The sequence below is a fragment of the Hypanus sabinus genome, chromosome 30, assembly GCF_030144855.1.
Source record: "Hypanus sabinus isolate sHypSab1 chromosome 30, sHypSab1.hap1, whole genome shotgun sequence".
Lineage (NCBI taxonomy): Eukaryota > Metazoa > Chordata > Chondrichthyes > Myliobatiformes > Dasyatidae > Hypanus > Hypanus sabinus.
Genome location: NC_082735.1, coordinates 33,276,659 through 33,297,979, shown reverse-complemented (window position 1 = coordinate 33,297,979; position 21,321 = coordinate 33,276,659). Strand labels below are relative to the sequence as shown.

Sequence of the window (21,321 nt, the reverse complement as noted above, 5' to 3'; positions counted from 1 at the left end):
AGACAGTCTATAGACATGGACCCTCCCCACCACAAGCTGATGCACTTGATCTTTTAACCTCTTGTCTGGTGGTCTTCTTCTCTGCAGTTTCTGGAAGGGTAGGGGTGCTCCGTCACAGCTCCAGGGTCACTGCAGGTGCAGCATGTTCTTGGCTTTTCTGTGCTCCCCATATGGCCACAATTACTTCCCATGATAAAGGTTCTCTGTCCGAGTAGACTGCAGGGTCATGACGCCATCAGTTCTCCCCTGGGGAGAGATCACTGATTCACCAGTGCAGCTCGTTTCTAATTGAGGCAGTCACCTAAAACTTTTCTTCAGCCATGATCAAACAGACTCCCTGCTCCAATGTCTTTCTTTCTTTTTAAATCTTTTTATTAGTTTTTAAACAAACATAAATGAAACATGAATATAAAGTGTTTGAGAAAAAATAATTGATAGTTTAAGTAGACATTCAAATATATAATAATCAATATATATGGCCTCCCAAACTCACAGTATTTATGAACAAAAGAAACAAAAAGAAAAAAAAACAAAAAAAAAAGAGGAAAAAAAAACACTAACCAACATGGGCCATTGCATAATGTTAAATACATACAGTAGCACCAATAACTCTGAACCTCCATCCAAATAATTAAGGATAATAAAATTAAGGTTTAGGAAAAGACAATTTAACTCATATGAAAATGTTGAATAAATGGTCTCCAAGTTTCTTCAAATTTAACTGAAGGATCAAAAACAACACTTCTAATTTTTTCTAAGCTCAAACAAGAGATAGTTTGAGAAAGCCACTGAAATATAGTTGGAGGATTAATTTCTTTCCAATTCAATAAAATAGATCTTCTAGCCATTAATGTAACAAATGCAATCATTCGTCGAGATGAAGCGGATAAACGACTATTATCCACCATTGGTAAACCAAAAATTGCAGTAAAAGGATGCGGTTGGAAATTGATATTCAGAACTCTTGAAATAATACTGAAATTATCCTTCCAGTAATTTTGTAAACAAGGACAAGACCAAAACATATGGGTCAATGAAGCGACATCAGAATGACATGTGTCCCAGGTTGGATTAACATGAGAATAAAATCGAGCAAGTTTATCCTTAGACATATAAGCTCTATGTACAACCTTAAATTGTATTAGGGCATGTTTAGCACAAACAGAGGACGAATTGACTAATAGTAAAATTTTCTCCCACTGCTCAGTGGATATAAGATTTTTCCCATTCCTTCTTAATTTTTTCTGATACATCTGGCTGTATTTTCATGATCATATTATAAATGACAGCTACTAAACCCTTTTGACAAGGATTCAGAGCTAGAATTCTTTCCGTAATGTCCAATGGACATAATTTCGGAAAAAACTGTAACTCCTTATACAAAAAATTTCTAACTTGCAAATATCTAAAAAAATGGGTTTTAGGTAAATTATATTTATTAGATAGCTGTTCAAAGGACATAACGCTATCATCCAAAAACAAATCATGAAAACATGTTATACCTTTTGTTTTCCATAAAAGAAAAGCTTGATCCATATAAGAGGGCCGAAAGAAATAGTTAGATATTATAGGGCATGATAAAATAAACTTATTCAAACCAAAAAATTTACAAAATTGAAACCAAATTCGCAATGTGTATTTGACTATAGGATTAGTTATTTGTTTATTCAATTTAGATAAAGAAAAAGGAAGTGAAAATCCTAAGATTGAAAACAGTGAAAAGACTTGTACAGATTTACATTCCAAATTTACCCATTGTGGGCAAGCAGCTGTAATCAATTCTTGTGTCCAAAATATTAAATATCGTATATTAACTGCCCAATAGTAAAATCTCAAGTTTGGCAAAGCCAAACCGCCCTCCTTCTTAGGCTTCTGTAAATATTTTTTACCTAGTCTAGGATTTTTATTCTGCCATAGATAGGAAGATGTTTTGGAGTCAATAATATCAAAAAAAGATTTAGGAATAAAAATTGGTAATGCTTGAAATAAATATAAGAATTTAGGTAATACCATCATCTTAATAGCATTAACTCTATCAACCAATGACAAAGATAGTGGAGACCACCTAATAGCAAGTTGCTTAATTTGGTCAATTAAGGGTAAAAAGTTAGCTTTAAATAAATCTTCATGTTTTTTAGTAATTTTAATACCTAAATAAGTAAAATAATCTGTAACAACTTTAAATGGTAAATCTTTATAATTGGAACTTGCATATTTAATGGAAATAATTTGCTCTTATTAAAATTCAATTTATAACCAGAAAAGTTACTAAACTGAGCAAGCAAGGACAAAATAGCAGGAATAGATCTTTCAGGGTCAGATATGTATAATAACAAATCATCAGCATATAATGATATAATGATATATGTCCCCCCCCCCCCGAAGTAATACCCAAAATATTAGGTGATTTACGAATGGCTATCCTGCTCCTATTGTTACGTATTCAGGCAACAATAAATATATGAGTTAGGCAAGGGTTTGTATAACAAATGACACGTTTATTAATCACTGAAAACAAACCCCCTAAAAGTAAACAAACACCAACGTAACCGGAAACAGCTGCTGTGCGGCAGCCTAAACAGTTCTTAAAGTGATGCAGCTCAAATAGTTCTTAAAGCGATGTTGCAAAAACAGTTCTTTAAAGTAGTATTGCCAAAAGTTCGAAATGCTCACAGTCCATTTAAGGGAGAGACTTTTTAAGACGATTTAAATTCTCTTTCACGTCGTTTTTCTTCAGTCCCCGATGTCGAACTTTTCCCACGAAGAATTTTATGAAACGGAACGGCTTAAAGGCACTGACCTTTCCTTCCACACTATCCTCAATCCTTTCTGCTATTCTCAGGGATTAACACGAGAATAGTCAACGAAATCCTTTCAAATAAGGATCAAACAAAGGTCGAACCCATTTCACCATAGAAATCGATTCTCCTCGATCTTTAACTCCCGAACTCCGATCTTCACTCTCCACTGATTCTCAAACTAGCAGTATTGTAAAGAACCTGCTGGCAATGACCTTTTAAACTTTAGGCATTAGATAAAACTTCATCTTTCAACTAAATGACGCAGTGGCATTAAGTCAACTTGGCAAATCCAGCCACGAACTGCCCCTCCTCACAGGGTGGGGTCTTCCTTTTATAACCTGTAAAAAAAACCTGTCACATGATCTCTACTGGCGGGAAAATGACGTCACTCCACCATCACAAGACCATTACCTCAAGTCCAGTATAGCTTCAACCTCAGTCACGTGACAAGGGTACCACTGTCATGTCACAAATACCTAACACTATGTCTTATGGTCTTCTCCTCACTCCTTCCAGAAGAAGGTAGATCCACTGACTTTTTCTTTGGAAAGCAAAACACCACAGATACTGGAAGTCTGAGATGAAAGCTTCTGGAAATACTCAGCAGGTTAGACAGCATCTGTGGAGAGAAACACAGTTAAAATGTTACAGTGTGAAGGACTTTCATCAGAATGTGGAGAGGCTGATGATGTCAAGTAATTGCATTGTAGAGATTTGATGTGATTGTGAATGAAGTCACCAGAGAGACATGGAAGCTGGTGGATGTAGAAGTCTTTATTTAGCAAAATGAACAGCAGGCATCATATCTGAGACACTCTTGTAAGAAGAGGTCTGCCTGACCCAATATTAAATGACATTTTTATATGCTAAGGATCAAAGGAAACAGCAGGACAATTCTATAGTTACAATGTATCTACAGTGCTTCCTTTGAATTACATATAGCTTTCAAACACCTCGTTCTTCACGCCCATACACCAGACATCCAAATGAATGTTCATTCCCACTGACTCTTGGTCACAATCATGCATATGCAGGCATCTGAGGTCAAGTGGAATGTTTGTCTGTTTGGAATCAACCCCAGTCTGAAGCTCCAGGAAGACCATTGTTCAGAGCTGCATTTGAAATTCATTCTGCAATCCACATTCAGGTCTGAAGACTGGCTGCTGTTGAAATTAGTATTTGCTATATACCATAACTCCAGAATATGTCCTAATATGCAAGTGCGATAATACAAAAGGTAAGTTTAGTGGGAAGATGAAATATATTTCTTTGAGGTTACATTGGGCTTCAGAGGAACAGTAACAGAGGCTAAAGACAGAGGGCTCAGAGTGGGAGTGATATGGAGAATGAAAGTGCAGTTGCCAGCGGCTCAGAGTCGCAGTTATAGACTACAGATAACAGTTACCCAATTTGTGTTTGGTTTCTCTTTAATTGACCATTGTGTGCATTTCAGAGTCACATCATTATAGGAAGCATGGGAACACTTTCGAGAGGGAGAGGGAGCAGAGGAGATTTACCAGGATGCTGCCTGGATTACAGAGATGAGGATAGGTGAGCAAGCTAGTGCATTTCTCTTTGGAGCAAAGGAGGGTGAAAGGTGACTTGATAAAGGAGTACAAGAAATAATAGAAAACCTGGAAATCCAAACACCACACAATGCTGGAGGATCTCAGTCGGCCAGGCAGCAGGTATGGAAAAAAGTAGTCAATGTTTTGGGCCAAGACCCTTTGGCAGGATTGGAGAAAAAAAAAGCTGAGTAGAGATAAAAGGTGGAGGAGTGGAGAGAGAAAAACACAAGGTGATAGGTGAAACCGGGAGGAAGAGGGATGAAGTAAAGAGCTGGGAAGTTGATTAGTGAAAGAGATGCAGGGCTAGAGCAGGGGGAATCTGATAGGAGAGGACAGAAAGCCATGGAAGGAAGAAAAGGGAGGAGGTATATAAAATGATGAGAAGCATAGACAGAGTGGACAGCCAGTGTCTTTTCTTCCCAGGGTGGAAATGGTTACTATGGGAGCGCATAATTCTAAGGTGATTGAAGTAACATATGTGGGTTGTGAGAGGCAGGGTGTTTTACAGAGTGGTGGGTGGGTAGAACACTCTGCCAGGGGTGGTGGTAGAGGCAGATACATTAGAGATTTTTTAGAGGCTCTTAGATAGGGATACGGATGATAGAGGGCTCTGTGGGAGGGAAGGGTTAGACTGATCGTGGAGTAGGACAAAAGGTTGCACAACATCATGAGCCAAAGGCCTGTTCTGCACTGTACTCTTCTTCATTCTACCAGGCACTGCAAATGCAGGGCAATTGCGAGTTCTCCTGCAGTGACAGTTTGGGACCCTGGTTGGTTCAAGAGGATGAGGTTAAAGAGCAGCCGATGAATTTCCTGTGTCCGATCAGAAATGATGTCATGTTGAGGGAGACAGATAGTTGTATGGATAGAAACAGCCCTTTGGCCCATCACATACGCTAGCTATCATGCTTATCTAGACTCATCCCAATTGCCTACATTAATTCCAGTTCTTCTAAGCTTTGCTCACTCAAGTATCTGCCAAGACTTGTCTTAAATGCACCTGCTTCCACCATCTCCTCTGGCCGCTCCTTCTAGATACCAACTACACCTTATATGAAAGATTTACTCCTCAGATCCCCTGGTCCTGATGGGATGCATCCCAGGGTACTGAAAGAAATGGCAGAGGTTATAGTTGAGGCTTTGGTGATAATTTACCAAAACTCTCTGGACTCTGGGCAGGTCCTGGCGGATTGGATGACAGCGAATGTCATGCCACTGTTCAGAGAAGGATGTAGGCAAAAGGCAGGTAACTATAAGGTCAGTTTAGTATATCATCTGTAGTTGGGAAAATGCTTGAAGCTATCATTAGAGAAGAAATAGCAAGGCAGCTGGAAAGAAGTGGATCCATCAGGCAGATGCAGCATGGATTCAGCAAAGGCAGGTCCTGTTTGACAAACTTACTGGAGTTCTTAGAGGATATACAAGCACAGTGGATAATGGGGAATAGATGGACGTTATTTACTTGGTTTTCCAGAAGGCATTCGATTGGGTGCCACATAAAAGACTTATCCATAAGATAAGGATGCATAGAGTTGGGGATAATATATTCGTATGGATAGTGAATTTGGTTAACTAATAGAAAGCAGAGAGTTGGGATACATGGGTGTTTCTCTGGTTGGCAATCAGTGATGAGCGGTGTACCGCAGGGGTCGGTGCTGGGCCCACAACTGTTTACGATATACATTAATGATCTGGAAGAGGGGACTGAGTGTAGTGTATCTAAGTTTGCTGATGACACTAAATTGAGTGGAAAAGCAAATTGTGCAGACGATATGGAGAGTCTGAAAAGAGATATAGATAGGTTCAGTGAGTGGGTCTGGCAGATGGAGTACAATGTTGGTAAATGCGAGGTCATCCACTTTGGAAGGAAAATTGGAAGATCAGATTATTATTTAAATAGTAAAAGATTTCAGCATGCTGATATGCAGAGGGACTTGGGAGTGCCTGTGTATGAATTGCAAAAGGTTGGTTTGCAGGTGCAGCAGGCTGTCAACAAGGCAAATGGGATGTTGGTCTTCATTGCTGGAAGGTTTGAATTTAAGTGCAGGGAGGTTACGCTGCAACTGTATAGGGTACTGGTGAGGCCACACCTAGAGCACTGCATGCAGTTCTGGTCTCCTTATTTGAGGAAGGATATACTGGATTTGGAGGCGGTGCTGAGGAGGTTCAGCAGGTTGATTCCAGAGATGAAGAGGTTAGACTATGAGGAGAGATTGAGTCACCTGGGACTGTACTTGCTGGAATTCAGAAGGATGAGAGGAGATTGTATAAAAACATATAAAATTATGAAAGGGATCAATAAGATAGAGGCAGGAAAGTTGTTTCCGCTGATAGGTGAGACTAGAATTAGAGGATATAGCCTCAAGATTCGGGGGAGTAGATTTAGGAGGGAGATGAGGAGGGATTTGCTTTTCCCAAAGAGTGGTGAATCTGTAGAATTCTCTGCCCAATGAAGCAGTGGAGGTTACCGCAGTAAATATATTTAAAACAAGGTTGGATAGATTTTTGCATAGTAAGGGAATTAAGGGTTATGGGGAAAGGCAGGTAGGTGGAGTCCACAGCCACCTCAGCCATGATCTTATTGAATGGTGGAGCAGGCGCAATGGGCCAGTGGCCTACTCCTGCTTCTATTTCTTATGTTCTTATACTTCCTTCCTTTCATCTTAAACCTATGCCTTCTAGTTTTGGACCCCCTTAACATGGGAAACAGTCACCGACTATCTATGCCTCTTATCGTGTCACTCCTCAACCTTCTTCACTCCAGGGAAAACTCTCCAATTTCTCCTAAGTAATCTAGCCCTGCAACCCAGGCAACATCCTTGTGAGTATGTTTCTGTACCCTTTCTAGTTTAATTATGTCTTCCTATAGTGTAGTTACCAGAACTACACACGGATACTCTAACATGCAGCCTAACCAACATCTTGTACAGCTGTAACATGGTATCTCGACATTCATTCAACACACACAAAATGCTGGAGGATCTCAGCAGGCCAGGCAGCATTTATGGAAAAGAGTGAACGGTCGACGTTTCGGGCTGCAACCCTTCAGCAGGACTGGAGAAGAAAAGCTGAGGAGTAGATTTAAAAGTTGGGGGGAGGAGAGAGAGAAACACCAAACGATAGGTGAACCAGGGAGGGAGAGGGATGAAGTGAAGAGCCGGGAAGGTGATTGGTGAAAGGGACAGAAGGCCATGGAAGAAAGAAAAGGGGGGAGGAGCACCAGAGGGAGGCGATGGGTGGGGCAAGGAGATAAGGTGCTCAGGGCCTCGGCTGGTGAAGGTAATCGTGCCATTTGCCTTCCCTACTACTCTGTCTGTCTATCCTCATTTTCAGAGAAGATTGCACAAGGTCTCTGTTCTACACACTCCCCATCTCATTATCATTGACTGCAATTTAATTTCACAAAATGCATCACTTTCCAATTGTTTGAGTTAAGTTCCACCTGCCATCCCTTTGCTGACTTCTCCCGCTGATCCAGATCCCATTGTAACCTCGGACAAACTTATTCATTGTCCACTGCACGAGGGTCTTTGGTGACATCAGCAAACTTACTAATCAGGCACCTTACTCATTGTCCACCACACCAGGAACTTTGGTGTCATCAGCAAACTTACTAATCCAGTGTCTTAGATCCCTATCCAAATTGTTAATACCTATGACAAATAACAGAGAGCCCAGTGCCAATCTCTGTGGCACACTGCTAGTCACAGGCCTCCACTCTGAAAACTGCCATCCTCTGCCTCCCAACACCAAGTTAATTCTGTACTCAGTTTGCTAACTCACCCTGGATCACAATCTTCTAGATCAGCCTCACATGCGGGACATTGTCAAAGGTCTTTCTGAGATCTGTGTAGACAACCTCTCCCACCCTGCCCTCGGACACCTCCTCGAAAAAAACACTACCAGGTTCACGTGATTGCCCACCACAAGGTTCAGGTATCCCTAATCAGTCCTTGCTTTTTCCCAATGCAAGTAATCCCCGTCCCCTCAGAATCCTTTCCAAAAACTTTTTGCCACTTAAGGCTCCCTGGTACAGTTTCCTAGCTGCCCTTCCAAATAGAAGACACAATAGCTAATTTCTAATCCTCCTGTCCTTCACACAGGGCTGATGAAGAAACAGAGATCTCTGCCAATGTCCCAGCAATTTGCTTTCTTGCTTCCCTTTACATCTTACACCATCAGACAGTGACCACAAGACAGGAACAGAATTAGTTCATTCAGCTCATTGTGTCTGCGCTTATGATATAACTGATCAGATTCTGGGCATTTATCCACCTTTACATGTCTCCAGAACTATGCCCGTTTGGCCCCATGCCTGGCTGTGAAAGGAGGAGGGTTGGGCACGGGGCCAGCAACCCCAACCTGTAAGACCCAGAGCTACAGAAACACCAACATAAGCTCCAAGGACCTCATCCCTGGGAGAGGAAGGATCTTCCAAGAAGAGTAAGATACTCGAGCAAGATACTGTCAGCAGACTATGCCCTGGTAGGGGAGCTGGGCTTAAAAGAGTAGTATGTTTGCAGACCACAGCACCTCCTTCCTAAGGTGGTGGATGAGACACAGTGTTTTTGAGCTATCTGTCTCCTGCCCATTGTGTGTCGCTGAGTGAGCTATGGCAGTGTCAGTGTATCAGATTTTCTGAGCAACACTCACTCCTGTGGCCATTTGGGTTTCCTGGTACCCAGCTCCACATTATGGAGTGGAGGCTGCCCGTGTGTGATTAACAGGCGCGTGGGTTTGTTGTTGGCCAGGTCTCAATCGGGAGCTGGAGAGGTCCAAGAGAGCAGGAGACCAGGCTCTGACTCAGAGATGAAAGTCAATCTGTATAGATTGGCAGTGTACTGGAATGAAAATGCTCGATGCAACCAGTATAGATAGGTTAAATCGGAGAAGTTAGTGATGTGCTCATTCTTGTGAGAAATTTAATTTAGTTTTGCCCATGGTTCTACTGCATGCTCATAGATGTGCGCTAACCACAAACACACGCATGCAAACACAACACACACACACACACGTCCACGCACATGCGAATACACACACAAACATGCACCCACATGCAAATGCACACACACAAACATGTACACGCACATGCAAATGCGCACACAGACACAGACACACACACACACTCTCCCCCCCCCCCCATCTTCCTACCTATTACACATTCCTTCCCCTCTCACGGTTCCTACAGACAGCCATCCATTTCTGTAACGCTCATACAACTCCCCCCCCCCCCCCACCCTGCACCATCAGTCCCACCCATGCTGACCCTGCACCCTCCCTCACTCTCCAGCCCTGAGAAACCCATGTCCTTGCAGATCAGTGTTACACCGGCCTGGGCTACAGCATGGTTGATGTTGTTAAACTGAGTTCAGGAGCCTCACATAGAGCTCCAGGCACCCCTGTTTCCGGCTGGGCTCCTGCCAAATCGTCTGAGCACCCGCCTATCACTCCCCTTACTCGTGCTCACATTCCCGTCCAACGCTTCCCTGACTGCTGGTTACACGGACCCCTGCTGTGTGATAAATAAGAATGGATGCCATAGGCATTTCTAGTATACCAAATTACTTTACTTTATTACATTATTTATTGTAATATAAGGGCATAAAATGACAACAGGAAGATTAAATACAGAAGTCACAGTTGCACTTTCAAAATACAATAGGAACAGAATCCAACAAACTTTGATCACAGTTGCTGCTTTTCCTTGGGTTAAACTGCTTTTCAAATGTTTAAAGACAGTTTTTGAACACTATTCCCCTTATCCTCACATTGTTATAAATAATCCTCTCAATCCTCTCACCTCGCAATCTACAACTCTTATCACACTCGTGTGGATCTTTCAGTGCCATCGCACCCAGGTTCCGCACATCTATCAGCTCTCCGTCACTCATCAAGAGTAAAGTTAACAACTTCCATGATCATAGGTGAACGCAATTTCATGAATACAGAGCAACCTTTATTTATTTATTATTTATTTAGGGGTACCACGTGGAATAGGCCCACCGGCTCTTGGGGCCGCGCTGCTGACTTAACTCTAGCCTAATCATGGGGCAATTTCCAATGACCAATTAACTTACTAACCGGTGTATCTTTGGATTGCGGGACGAAACCGGAGCACCCGGAGAAACCCAAGCACTCCGGGATTGAACCATGGCATTCCGAGCGGTAAGCCTGGCGCCCAGATAATCAATAAACATGGGTTTCTCAGCATACAGGAAGCTAGAATCAGGTTTACTGTCACTGACACATGTCATGGACTTTGTTGTTTTGTGACAGTTGTACAGTGGAAGATATTAAAAAATAGATGGACACCCCAATAAGAGTGGGCACTCATCATGTCCGGGCAGACCTTTTGATTCCATTACGCATGGAATATTTAGTCACAGAAAGGTACAGCTCAGAAAAAGACTCTTTGGCTCATCTACTCCTTGACAAACCATTTAAACTGCCTGGTCCCACTGACCTGCACTGGGACCACAGCCCTCCATACCCCTACTATCCATGTACCAATCCAAACTTCTCTTAAATGTTAAAATTGAACTCACATCTACTGATCACTTGTGCTGGCAGCTCGTTCTACAGTCTCTCGACCCTCTGAGTGAAGAGGTTTCCCCTTAAACTTGTCACCCCTTTCACCCTTAACCCATGATCCTAATACAACGGAGGGACCTGCCTGCATGATTGTACCTATTTCTAGGTCTCTCAGTATGGACCATTCCACTGTGCATGCAACGCATGATAATGGGCAGATCTACCAAGCCCACTGTACGTTTCTGTAAACAGACACCTCAATCTCATGCTAGTGGACTTGCCAGTCTAGTTCTACGTGGATCTCTCAATCCCATTACTGTATGTGGGGAGCACTTAATAAGGTTGTTGGTGGATTCCTCAATCCCTTGTAACTCTTTGTTTTCTGAGTAGATCTTACAGCTCCGTTATACATGGAGCCGTTAACACGATCGTTGACAGATCTGTCTCTTTGGGTGTAGAACAGTCATCCTGAGACTGCCCGTGGAGCAAACAGTTTGAGATCCAAATCCCAAAGCCACGTGAAACCATACAACCACAGAATCACAGTCACTCAGTCAGAATGCAGATGTTTTCCACGATTCCATTACATCCTTATCACTCAGACCAGTTCCGGCTTGTTGTCAGCTCACTCATCGACATACCAACCATTCAGATACTCTGCCAGATTTAAGTTCACTCGAAACATACATATTGTCAATGAGAACATTCCACCATCATACATCATCAGCAAGACCATTTAACTCAATATGATCTTTCCGTATTTTCCCTAATTTAGTACAGGTGTAACTAAATAAGAAAATAAATAAAAGTCCCAGCAAAAGAATGCAACTTATGAAGAAAGCATGATTTCTGGTAAATTCATTGGCTCCCGTGGGATTTTCTGAAAGAAACAGGAGAGAAAGTTTTTAATTAATTAAAGAAAAAAAGCTTAAAAATATACAGCCACATTAAAAATGTAGACAGAAGTTCTGTTCAGTGGCTATTGGAGATGGGTCAATTGGCATATCGGAGGGCGACTGGAAATCTGGCTGTGTGATGCCACAACAACCACCTCTCACTTAACGTCAGCAAAATCAAAGAGCTGATTATTGACCTCAGCATGTAGAAGCCAGTACTCATTAGGGGATCAGAGGTAGGACAGCGTTAGTAGTTTTAAAATCCTTATCATCTCCTCACAGTGATAATGATCTAGTTAGCTAAGAAAGAAAATGAAATTGAAGAATAGAACCAGGCTTACCTGAAGTAAAACTTAGTGTCCTCAAAATGGTTTGATTGAGAGCAACATTTCTTAGCACAAATGTATAGTTTGTTTTTTCTCTGATATCAACTTGCGTTGAGCTTTGGATTGTGTATAGGCCGTCGTCAGATGTCCAGAACACATGTTTAGCTGAAATGGAACGATTCAGACTATCTCCGTTGTACCACGAAACATCTGCAACTGGGAGACCATGCGACTCGAACGTTAGAATACAGCTGGAAAACTTCTGCTTGATTGACAAAACTGGCTCATCGTAATATGCTGTAAATGTAAAACAGTCATCAGTTCCAGCTTCTTAGCTCATGAACTTCACAATGCTATTGCTGACAGCTTTTGGCACAAATTTGATTGACCAGAATTCCACATAATCCAAGACAGCCTCTTTCTGTACATCAGTCGGGTTATTTTTCTACAGGTTTCTCTACAAGTCAAAAGTAAACTAAAAACACAATATGTTGCCAAATCTCTACTAGTGTAAAATGAATAACATCAAATTCACATAAGGTTGATAAAGAAAGAATTATTAGAAGTGCAGAGAGGGGAAACACTTCTGGTGTTCACAGGAATTAACATATAGTACCATGCAAATGTCTTAAGACATTCAGACAGAATTAGGCCATTTGGCCCATCGAGTCTGTTTTGTCATTCAATCAAGGCTCCCCAACATCAGCCCCACTCCCTGAGCTTCACCCCGTAAAACTTTGTTGCCTTGGACAATCAAGAACCTATCAATCACCGGCTTAAATATACCCAATGGCCTGCCCTCCACAGCTGCCTGTGGTAACAAATTACACAAATTCATCACCTTCTGGCTAAAGAAATTTCTCTGCGTCTCTGTTTTAAATGGATGCCCCTCTATCCTGAGCAGTACAGTGCCATACATAAAATTACTAGTTTTTGTGCAAAAGTCTTATGCTCCATAGCTATATATACCTAAGACAGGAAACCATCTCCACATCCACTCTCTCAAGGCCTTTCACCATTCTATAGGTTTCAATGAGATCACCCCTCATTCTTCTGAATTCTAGTGAATACAGACCCAGAGGCATCAGACGCTCTTCATATGACAAGCCATTCAATCCTGGAATCATTTTTATGAACCTCCTTTGAACCCTCTCCAGTTTCATCACATCCTTTCTAAGATAAGGGGCCCAAAACTGCTCACAGTACTCCAAGTGAGGCCTCACCAAGACTTTATAAAGTTTTAACATTACATCTTGGCTTTTATATTCTAGTCCTCTTGAAATGAATGCTAATGTTCCATTTGCCTTCCTTACCACAGACTCAACCTGCAAATTAACCTTCAGGAAAACCTGCACAAGGACTCCCAAGTCCCATTGCACCCTAAGTTTTTTGTATTTTCTTTCCATTTAAAAAAATAGAGAACCCTTTCATTCTTCTTCTAAAGTGCATGACCATACATTTCCCAGCACTGTAATCCACTTGCCATTTCTTTGCCCATTCTATTAATCTGTCTATCCATCTACATACAGCCTCTCTACTTCTCTGCCCCTCCACCCATCTCCATATTGCCTGCAACAAAGTCATCAATTCCGCCATCCAAATCATTGACATATAATGTAAAAAGAATCAGTCCTAACCCCTGTGAAACACCACCAGTCACTAGCAGCCAGTCAGAAAAGGCTCCCTTTATTCCCACTCTTTGCCTCCTGCCAATCAACCACTGCTTTATCTATGCTAGAATCTTTCCTGTAATACCATGAGCTCATTGCTTGTTAAGCAGCCTCATAAGTGGTATCTTGTCAAAGGGCTTCTGAAAATCCAAGTACACAACATCAACCAATTCTCTTTTGTCTATCCTGCTTGTTACTTCTTCTAAGAATTCCAACAGATTTGTCAGGCAAGATTTTCCCTTGAGGAAACCACACTGACTACAGCCTATTTTATCATGTGCCTCCAAGTACCCCCAAACCACATCCTCAACAATCAACTCCAACATCTTCCCAACCACTGAGGTCAGACCAACTGGCCTATAGTTTCCTTTCTTCTGCCTCTCTCCCTTCTCGAAGAGTGGAGCAACGTCTGCAATTTTCCAGTCTTCTGGAATGATTTGAGAATCTAGTGATCCTTGAAAGATCATTACCAACGCCTTCATGATCCTCTTTGGCCACCTCTTTCGGAACTCTGGGGTGTACACCAATAGTGCAATCAAGCAATACTCCTGCTCAATATACATTCCTGACAATGTGAATTAGGTGTGAGGGGACATCTTTGAAGAAGAGTGAAAGATGTAACCATAAAAATATACCTGCAACAGTAACATTCAGAAGACTTTCATGACTGCTGTTGCAAGTAGTGTAACACTGATATAATCCAGAATCCAGTGAATTCACTCTGTTGAGTTTCAGGGAAGCATTCCCATTTTTAAACTCTTCAGGGAATAGTGTCGTCCTGCCTGTATATTGTGAATCCTGAAATTTATGCTGATTTTGGTTATAATAGTAGCTGTGGACAACCTGATGAGTCTTCTTCCGTTGCCAGTTGATGAAGCAATGCTCTAGCGATGTCTTGACACTGCATTCCAGCGTGACAGACTGGCCAAGGATGGCTATAACATTTTTAGTTACCATGTTGGGTTTAGAATGACCTGGAAGTTAAAAAGGGAAAAATAAAATATCAGCGATCTAAAGCAAAGATAGAAAAATGTTTCAATAACTCATGCGCTTCAGTAACTGCTGAAAAAGCCAAATGTAAACCTTGTTTGCACACAACTTTACTAGGTACCTCCTATACCAAACAACCTTCAAGAGGACCACAACATTGTCGTACTTTGGAGGCTTGTGCGTCTTACTGAGCCCAGAGAGCTACATGCTGGCTGGCGTTGGGGTGTTATGCTCTGGCTCATGGTAGGGTCACCAGTACCAAAAAAGTCAAAGTAGGGTGGTCCACCAGCCATCCAGGTTCGGGTGTTCACCTCGGGGCTAACAACCCTGACTGGTAAAACAAAACTGCTACGGAGACAGCAATTAAGAATCCTTCTATCTCTGAATTTGCTGCCCTTAATGCCAGTGGCGTATTGGGCAGCAGGTAAGTATACCTAATAAACAGGCCATGTAGCCCATCCATTTTAAGGTTTAACATGTTGTGCATTTAGAGATACTCTTCTGCACACTACTGTTGTAACATGTGGTTGAATTACTGTGGCCTTCCTGTCAGCTTAAACCAGTCTGGCTATTCTCCTCTGACCTCTCCCATTAACAAGATGTTTTCACCCACAGAACTGCTGCTCTCTGGATTTTCTCTGCTTTCTTTTTCCCACTGTTCTCTGTAAACTCTATAGACCGTTGTGCACAAAAATCCCAGGAGATCAGCAGCTTCTAAGACAGACAGACATACTTTATTGATCCCGAGGGAAATTGGGTTTCGTTACAGCCGCACCAACCAAGAATAGTGAAGAAATATTGCAATACAAAACCATAAATAATAAGTTAATCATGCCAAGTGGAAATAAGCCCAGGACCAGCCTATTGACTCAGGGTGTCTGACACTCCAAGGGAGGAGTTGTAAAGTTTGATGGCCACAGGTAGGAATGACTTCCTATGACGCTCAGTGTTACATCTCGGTGGAATGAGCCTCTGGCTTCTGTGACTAAACAAAAAATTATGGAGTGGATGGGAGTCATTGTCCAAGATGGCATGCAACTTGGACAGCATCCTCTTTTCAGACACCACCGTCAGAGAAATACTCAAACCACCCCATCTGGCACCAACAACCATTCTACAGTCAAACTCACTTAGTTTGCATTCCTTCCCCATTCTGATGTCTGGTCTGAATGACAAATGAACCTCTTGGCCACGTCTGCATGCTTTTATGCATTGAGTTGCTGTCCACATGATTGAGAGGTGAGGTGATGCAGATTTAAGAAACTATATCCTAGCATTGGAAGCAGTCTGAAAATAATGCTCGAGGCCAGAGAGTTCTTATTGGTTTAGAAGAACAAGGGACAATCTTATTAAAAAGGACACTGCAGGGTAGATATTGAAGCATTTTCAAGAGTGGAGCAGTCTTGTACTGAGAAACATTCTACATGATAAGTTGCAGCCATTCAGAAACACTCAGTTAGTAACTTACCACCAGCTCCAAGGTGTATCAATACAGCAATAAGATGACAGATTATTTTCATCATTGTTCTTCAAAATAAGCCTGAAAGGAAGAAGACAGACGATGAATAACGAGCAGCATGCAATCAATCAGCACACAGAAATGGGGGAACTCACCAGGCCAGGCAGCAGCTATGGAGGGAGACAAACAGACGACCTTTGGGGCCAAGACCCTCCCATCAGGACTGGAAAGGATGAGGGCAAAAGCCAGAATAAAAGGGAGTGGGTAAGGGAAAGGAGCACACAAGCTTGTGGGTGATAGGTGAATCCAACGGGGCTAACGTGAGAAGCTGGGAAGTGATAGGTAGGAAATGCAAAGGGCTGATAGGGGAAGACAGGAGACAGTGGAATAAAGGACAGGTGGAGAACCTGAAGGAGGAAGGTGACGGTGTTATGGGCAGGTTGTGAGGACAGAGGAGCAGAAAAATAGGATAATGGGGTCACAGGGATTTGGGAAATGGGGGGTGGGGTGGGAATGAGAATGGGGTGAAGTTTCATGAAATTTCTTGCACTTTAGTAAACAAATACTTGCACTAGATGGCACTTTATATGATTGAGGATGTGCTGTCTTTGAGGGGTCGCAGAGGAGGTTCACGAGAAAGATCTGGGAATGGAAGGGTTAACATGTGAGGAGCATTTCATGCCTCTAGGCTTGTACTTGCTGGGGTTTAGAAGAATGGGGGGGGGGAAATCTCACTGAAACCTATTAAATATTGAAAGGCTTAGATAGGCTTAGGGAGGAATTTTCTCACAGCAGGAGAGTCTAGGGCCAGATGGCACCTCCTCAGAATACAAGGATACCACTTTAGAACGGAGGTGAGCAATTTCTTCAGCCAGAGAATAATGAATCTGTGGAATTCATTGCCACAGACGGCTGTGGAAGCCAAGTCCCTTAAAGCAGAGGTTCATGGGTTTTTAATTAGCAAGGTTGTCAAAAGTTATGGGGACAGCGCAGGAGAATGGGGTTGAGAATAACTCACCCACAATAGAATGGTGAAAGACTCAATGGGCGAAATAGCCTAATTCTGCTCCAGCATCTTATGGTTTTAGTTGTACTCGTTGGTACAATGGAGGACATTCTACCAATGAGAGGCACCACATCCTAGTACGCAGCCCTTCCCCAAGAGCCCAATTTTCCTTTGAAACAATAACCTGACATCTTTTACACCAGTTTCGGATTAAATTGTGACCAATGCTTTTCAGCTCCTCCAGCCGACCAGTGGGTGCTGCCCCAGCAGGCATCTGGGAGCAGATGTATCTCTGACAAAAGCCCTGCAAAAGACACTTGGACCAATGGACGGCAACCCTGGCCAAGCCCAGGAAAAGAGATTCTCCAACCAACCCCCACCCCTGAACACCAGGTACCCGAGGATTTGGACTGTTGGCGGCTCAATACAAAGCTGCCCAAGACTGGTAAAATGATTTTCAGGGCTGTACTTCGAACTTTGGTCTGTGCAGCACACTCATAGAAACACAGAAAACCTACAGCACAATACAGGCCCTTCGGCCCACAAAGCTGTGCCGAACATGTCCCTACCTTAGAAATTACTAGGCTTACCTATAGCCCTCCATGTACCTATCCAAAAGTCTCTTTAAAGACCCTATCGTATCTGACTCCACCACCGTTGCTGGCAGCCCATTCCATGCACTCAGCACTCTCTGAGTAAAAAACTTACTCCTGACATCTCCTCTGTACCTGCTCCCCAGCACCTTAAACCTGTGTCCTCTTGTGGCAACCATTTCAGCCCTAAGGCATGCTCCCCAATCCAGGCAACATCCTTGTAAATCTCTTCTGCACCCTTTCTATGGTTTCCACGTCCTTCCTGTAGTGAGGCAACCAGAACTGAGCACAGTACTCCAAGTGGGGTCTGACCAGCATCCTATATAGCTGCAACATTACCCCTCGGCTCCTAAATTCAATTCCACGATTGATGAAGGCCAATACACCATATGTCTTCTTAACCACAGAGTTAACCTGCGCAGTTGCTTTGAGTGCCCTATGGACTCGGACCCCAAGATCCCTCTGATCCTCCACACTGCCAAGAGTCTTACCATTAATACAATATTCTGCCATCATATTTGACCTAACAAAATGAACCATTTCACACTTATCTGGGTTGAACTCTATCTGCCACTTCTTAGCCTAGTTTTGCATCCTATCATTGTCCCTCTGTAACCTCTGACAGCCCTCCACACTATCCACAACACCTCCAACCTTTGTGTCATTAGCAAACTTACAAACCCATCCCTCTACTTCCTCATCCAGGTCATTTATAAAAATCACGAAGAGTAAGGGTCCCAAAACAGATCCCTGAGGCACTCCACTGGTCACCAACCTCCATGCAGAATATGACCCGCTTACAACCACTCTTTGCCTTCTGTGGGGAAGCCAGTTCTGGATCCACAAAGCAAGGTCCCCTTGGATCCCATGCCTCCTTACTTTCTCAATAAGCCTTGCATGGGGTACCTTATCAAATGCCTTGCTAAAATCCATATACACTACATCTACTGCTCTTTCTTCATCAATGTGTTTAGTCACATCCTCAAAATATTCAATCAGGCTCGCAAGGCACGACCTGCCCTTGACAAAGCCATGCTGACTATTGCTAATCATATTATACCTCTCCAAATGTTCATAAATTCTGCCTTTCAGGATCGTCTCTATCAACTTACCAACCACTGAGGTAAGACTCACTGTCTATAATTTCCTGGGTTATCTCTTCTCCCTTTCTTGAATAAAGGAACAACATCCGCAACCCTCCAATTCTCTGGAATCTCTCCCGTCCCCATTGATGATGCAAAGATCATTGCCAGAGGGTCAGCAATCTCCTCCCTCACCTCCCACAGTAGTCCAGGGTACATCTCATCCAGTCCTGGTGACTTATCCAGCTTGATGCTTTCCAAAAGCTCCAGCACATCCTCTTTCTTAATATCTACATGCTCAAGCTTTTCAGTCTGTTGCAAGTCATCACTACAATCATCAAGATCCTTTTCCATAGTGAATACTGAAGTATTCATTAAGTATCTCTGCTATTTCCACCAGTTCCATACACACTTTCCCACTGTCACACTTGATAGGTCCTATTCTTTCATGTCTTATCCTCTTGCTCTTCACATACTTGTAGAATGTCTTTGGGTTTTCCTTAATCCTGCCTGCCAAGGCCTTCTCATGGACCCTTCTGTCTCTTCTAATTTCCTTCTTAAGCTCTTTCCTTTTAGCCTTATAATCTTCCAGGTCTCTAACATTACCTAGCTCTCTGAAGCTTTTGTAAGCTTTTCTTTTCTTCTTGACTAGATTTATGCCAGCCTTTGTACACCATGGTTCCTGTGCCCTAACATAACTTCCCTGTCTCAGTGGAACGTACCTACACAGAACTCCACACAAATATCCCTTGAACATTTGCCACATTTCTTCCATACTTTTCCTTGAGAACATTCGTTTCCAATTTAAGCTTCCAATTTCCTGCCCGATAGCCTCATAATTCCCCTTATTTCAATTAAACACTTTTCTAACTTGTCTGTTCATATCTCTCTCCAATGCTGTTGTAAATGAGATAGAATTATGATCACTATCTCCAAAATGCTCTCCCAATGAGAGATCTGACACCTGACCAGGTTCATTTCCCAAAACCAAATCAAGTACATACAGCCTCTCCTCTTGTAGGCTTACCTACATATTGTGTCAAGAAACTTTCCTGAACACCTTAACAAACTCCACCCCATCTAAACCCCTCGCTCAAAGGAGATACCAATCAATATTTGGGAAATTAAAATCTCCCATCAGGACTGCTCTGTTATTATTACACCTTTCCAGGATCTGTTTCCCTATCTGCTCCTCGATATCCCTGTTATTATTGGGCGGCCTATAAAAACACCCAGTAAAGTTATTGACCCATTCCTGTTCCTAACCTTCACCCACAGAGACTCCGTAGACAATCCCTCCATGACATCCACCTTTTCTGCAGCCGTGACCCTATCTCTGATCAACAGTGCCACCCCCCACCTCTTTTGCCCCCTTCCCTGTCCTTTCTGAAACATCTAAAACCCAGCACTTGAAGTAACCATTCCTGTCCCTGAGCCATCCAAGTCTCTGTAATGGCCACCACATCATATCTCCAAGTACTGATCCACGCTCGAAGCTCATCCGCTTTGTTCACAATACTCCTTGCGTTAAAAAGAACTGTCGGTCTGAGCGCATCCCTTCTCTATCACCTGCCTATTCTCCCTCACACACCGTCTCCAAGCTTTCTCTATTTGTGAGCCAACATCTTCTTCCCCAGTCTCTTCATTTCAGTTCCCACCCCAACAATTCTATTTTAAACTCTCCCCAGTAGCCTTAGCAAACCTCCCGGCCAGGATATTGGTCACCTTAGAATTCAAGTGCAACCCGTCCTTTTTGTACAGGTCACACCCGCCCCAAAAGAGGTCCCAATGATCCAGAAATCTGAATCCCTGCCCCCTGTTCCAATCCCTCAGCCACGTATTTATCCTCCACTCTATTCCTATACTCACTGACTCGTGGCACAGGAAGTAATCCCGAGATTACTACCTTTGAGATCCTGCTTCTCAACTTCCTTCCTAACTCCCTGTAGTCTGTTTTCAGGACCTCCTCCCCTTTCCTGCCTATGTCATTGGTACCAATATGCACCACGACCTCCGGCTGTTCTCCCTCCCACTGCAGGATATCTTGGGTGCGATCAGAAACATCCCGGACCCTGGCACCTGGGAGGTAAACTACCAGCTGGGTTCCTGCGTCCGCAGAATCGCCTGTCTGATCCCCTGACTATAGAGTCCCCTATCGCTACTGCCTTCCTCTTCCCTTCCCTACCCTCTGAGCCAGAGGGCCGGACTCTGTGCCAGAGGCATGGCCACTGTTGCTTCCCCCAGGTAGGCTGTCTTCCCCCTAACAGTACTCAAACAGGAGTATTTATTGTCAAGGGGTACAGCCACCGGGGTACTCTCTGGTACCCTTCCCCCTCCTGACCGTGACCCACTTGACGACTCCGATGCGGAGGAAGAGGAAATCCCGTGCAGAGAGACCT

The 21,321-nt window shown here is 43.1% G+C and overlaps 1 protein-coding gene across 3 annotated transcripts; it reads right to left on the bottom strand.

The window, feature by feature from the left end:
• Positions 1-433: 433 nt before the first annotated feature.
• On the bottom strand, positions 434-20,806 carry LOC132383524 (CD276 antigen-like). 3 transcript variants are annotated; one of them, XM_059954617.1, is made up of 5 exons: positions 17,260-20,766; positions 16,251-16,322; positions 14,428-14,766; positions 12,138-12,419; positions 434-3,420 (listed from the first exon to the last, which is right to left on the bottom strand). In XM_059954617.1, the coding sequence occupies exons 2-5, from the start codon at positions 16,303-16,305 to the stop codon at positions 3,410-3,412; spliced, it is 687 nt and encodes a 228-aa protein (XP_059810600.1). In that variant the 5' UTR covers positions 16,306-16,322; positions 17,260-20,766; the 3' UTR covers positions 434-3,409. The 3 variants fall into 3 exon arrangements, with proteins under 3 accessions (XP_059810600.1, XP_059810599.1, XP_059810598.1); XM_059954616.1 differs by lacking the exons at positions 434-3,420; positions 17,260-20,766 and adding exons at positions 9,979-11,780; positions 20,792-20,806; XM_059954615.1 differs by lacking the exon at positions 434-3,420 and adding an exon at positions 9,979-11,780.
• Between the last annotated feature and the right edge of the window lie 515 nt (positions 20,807-21,321).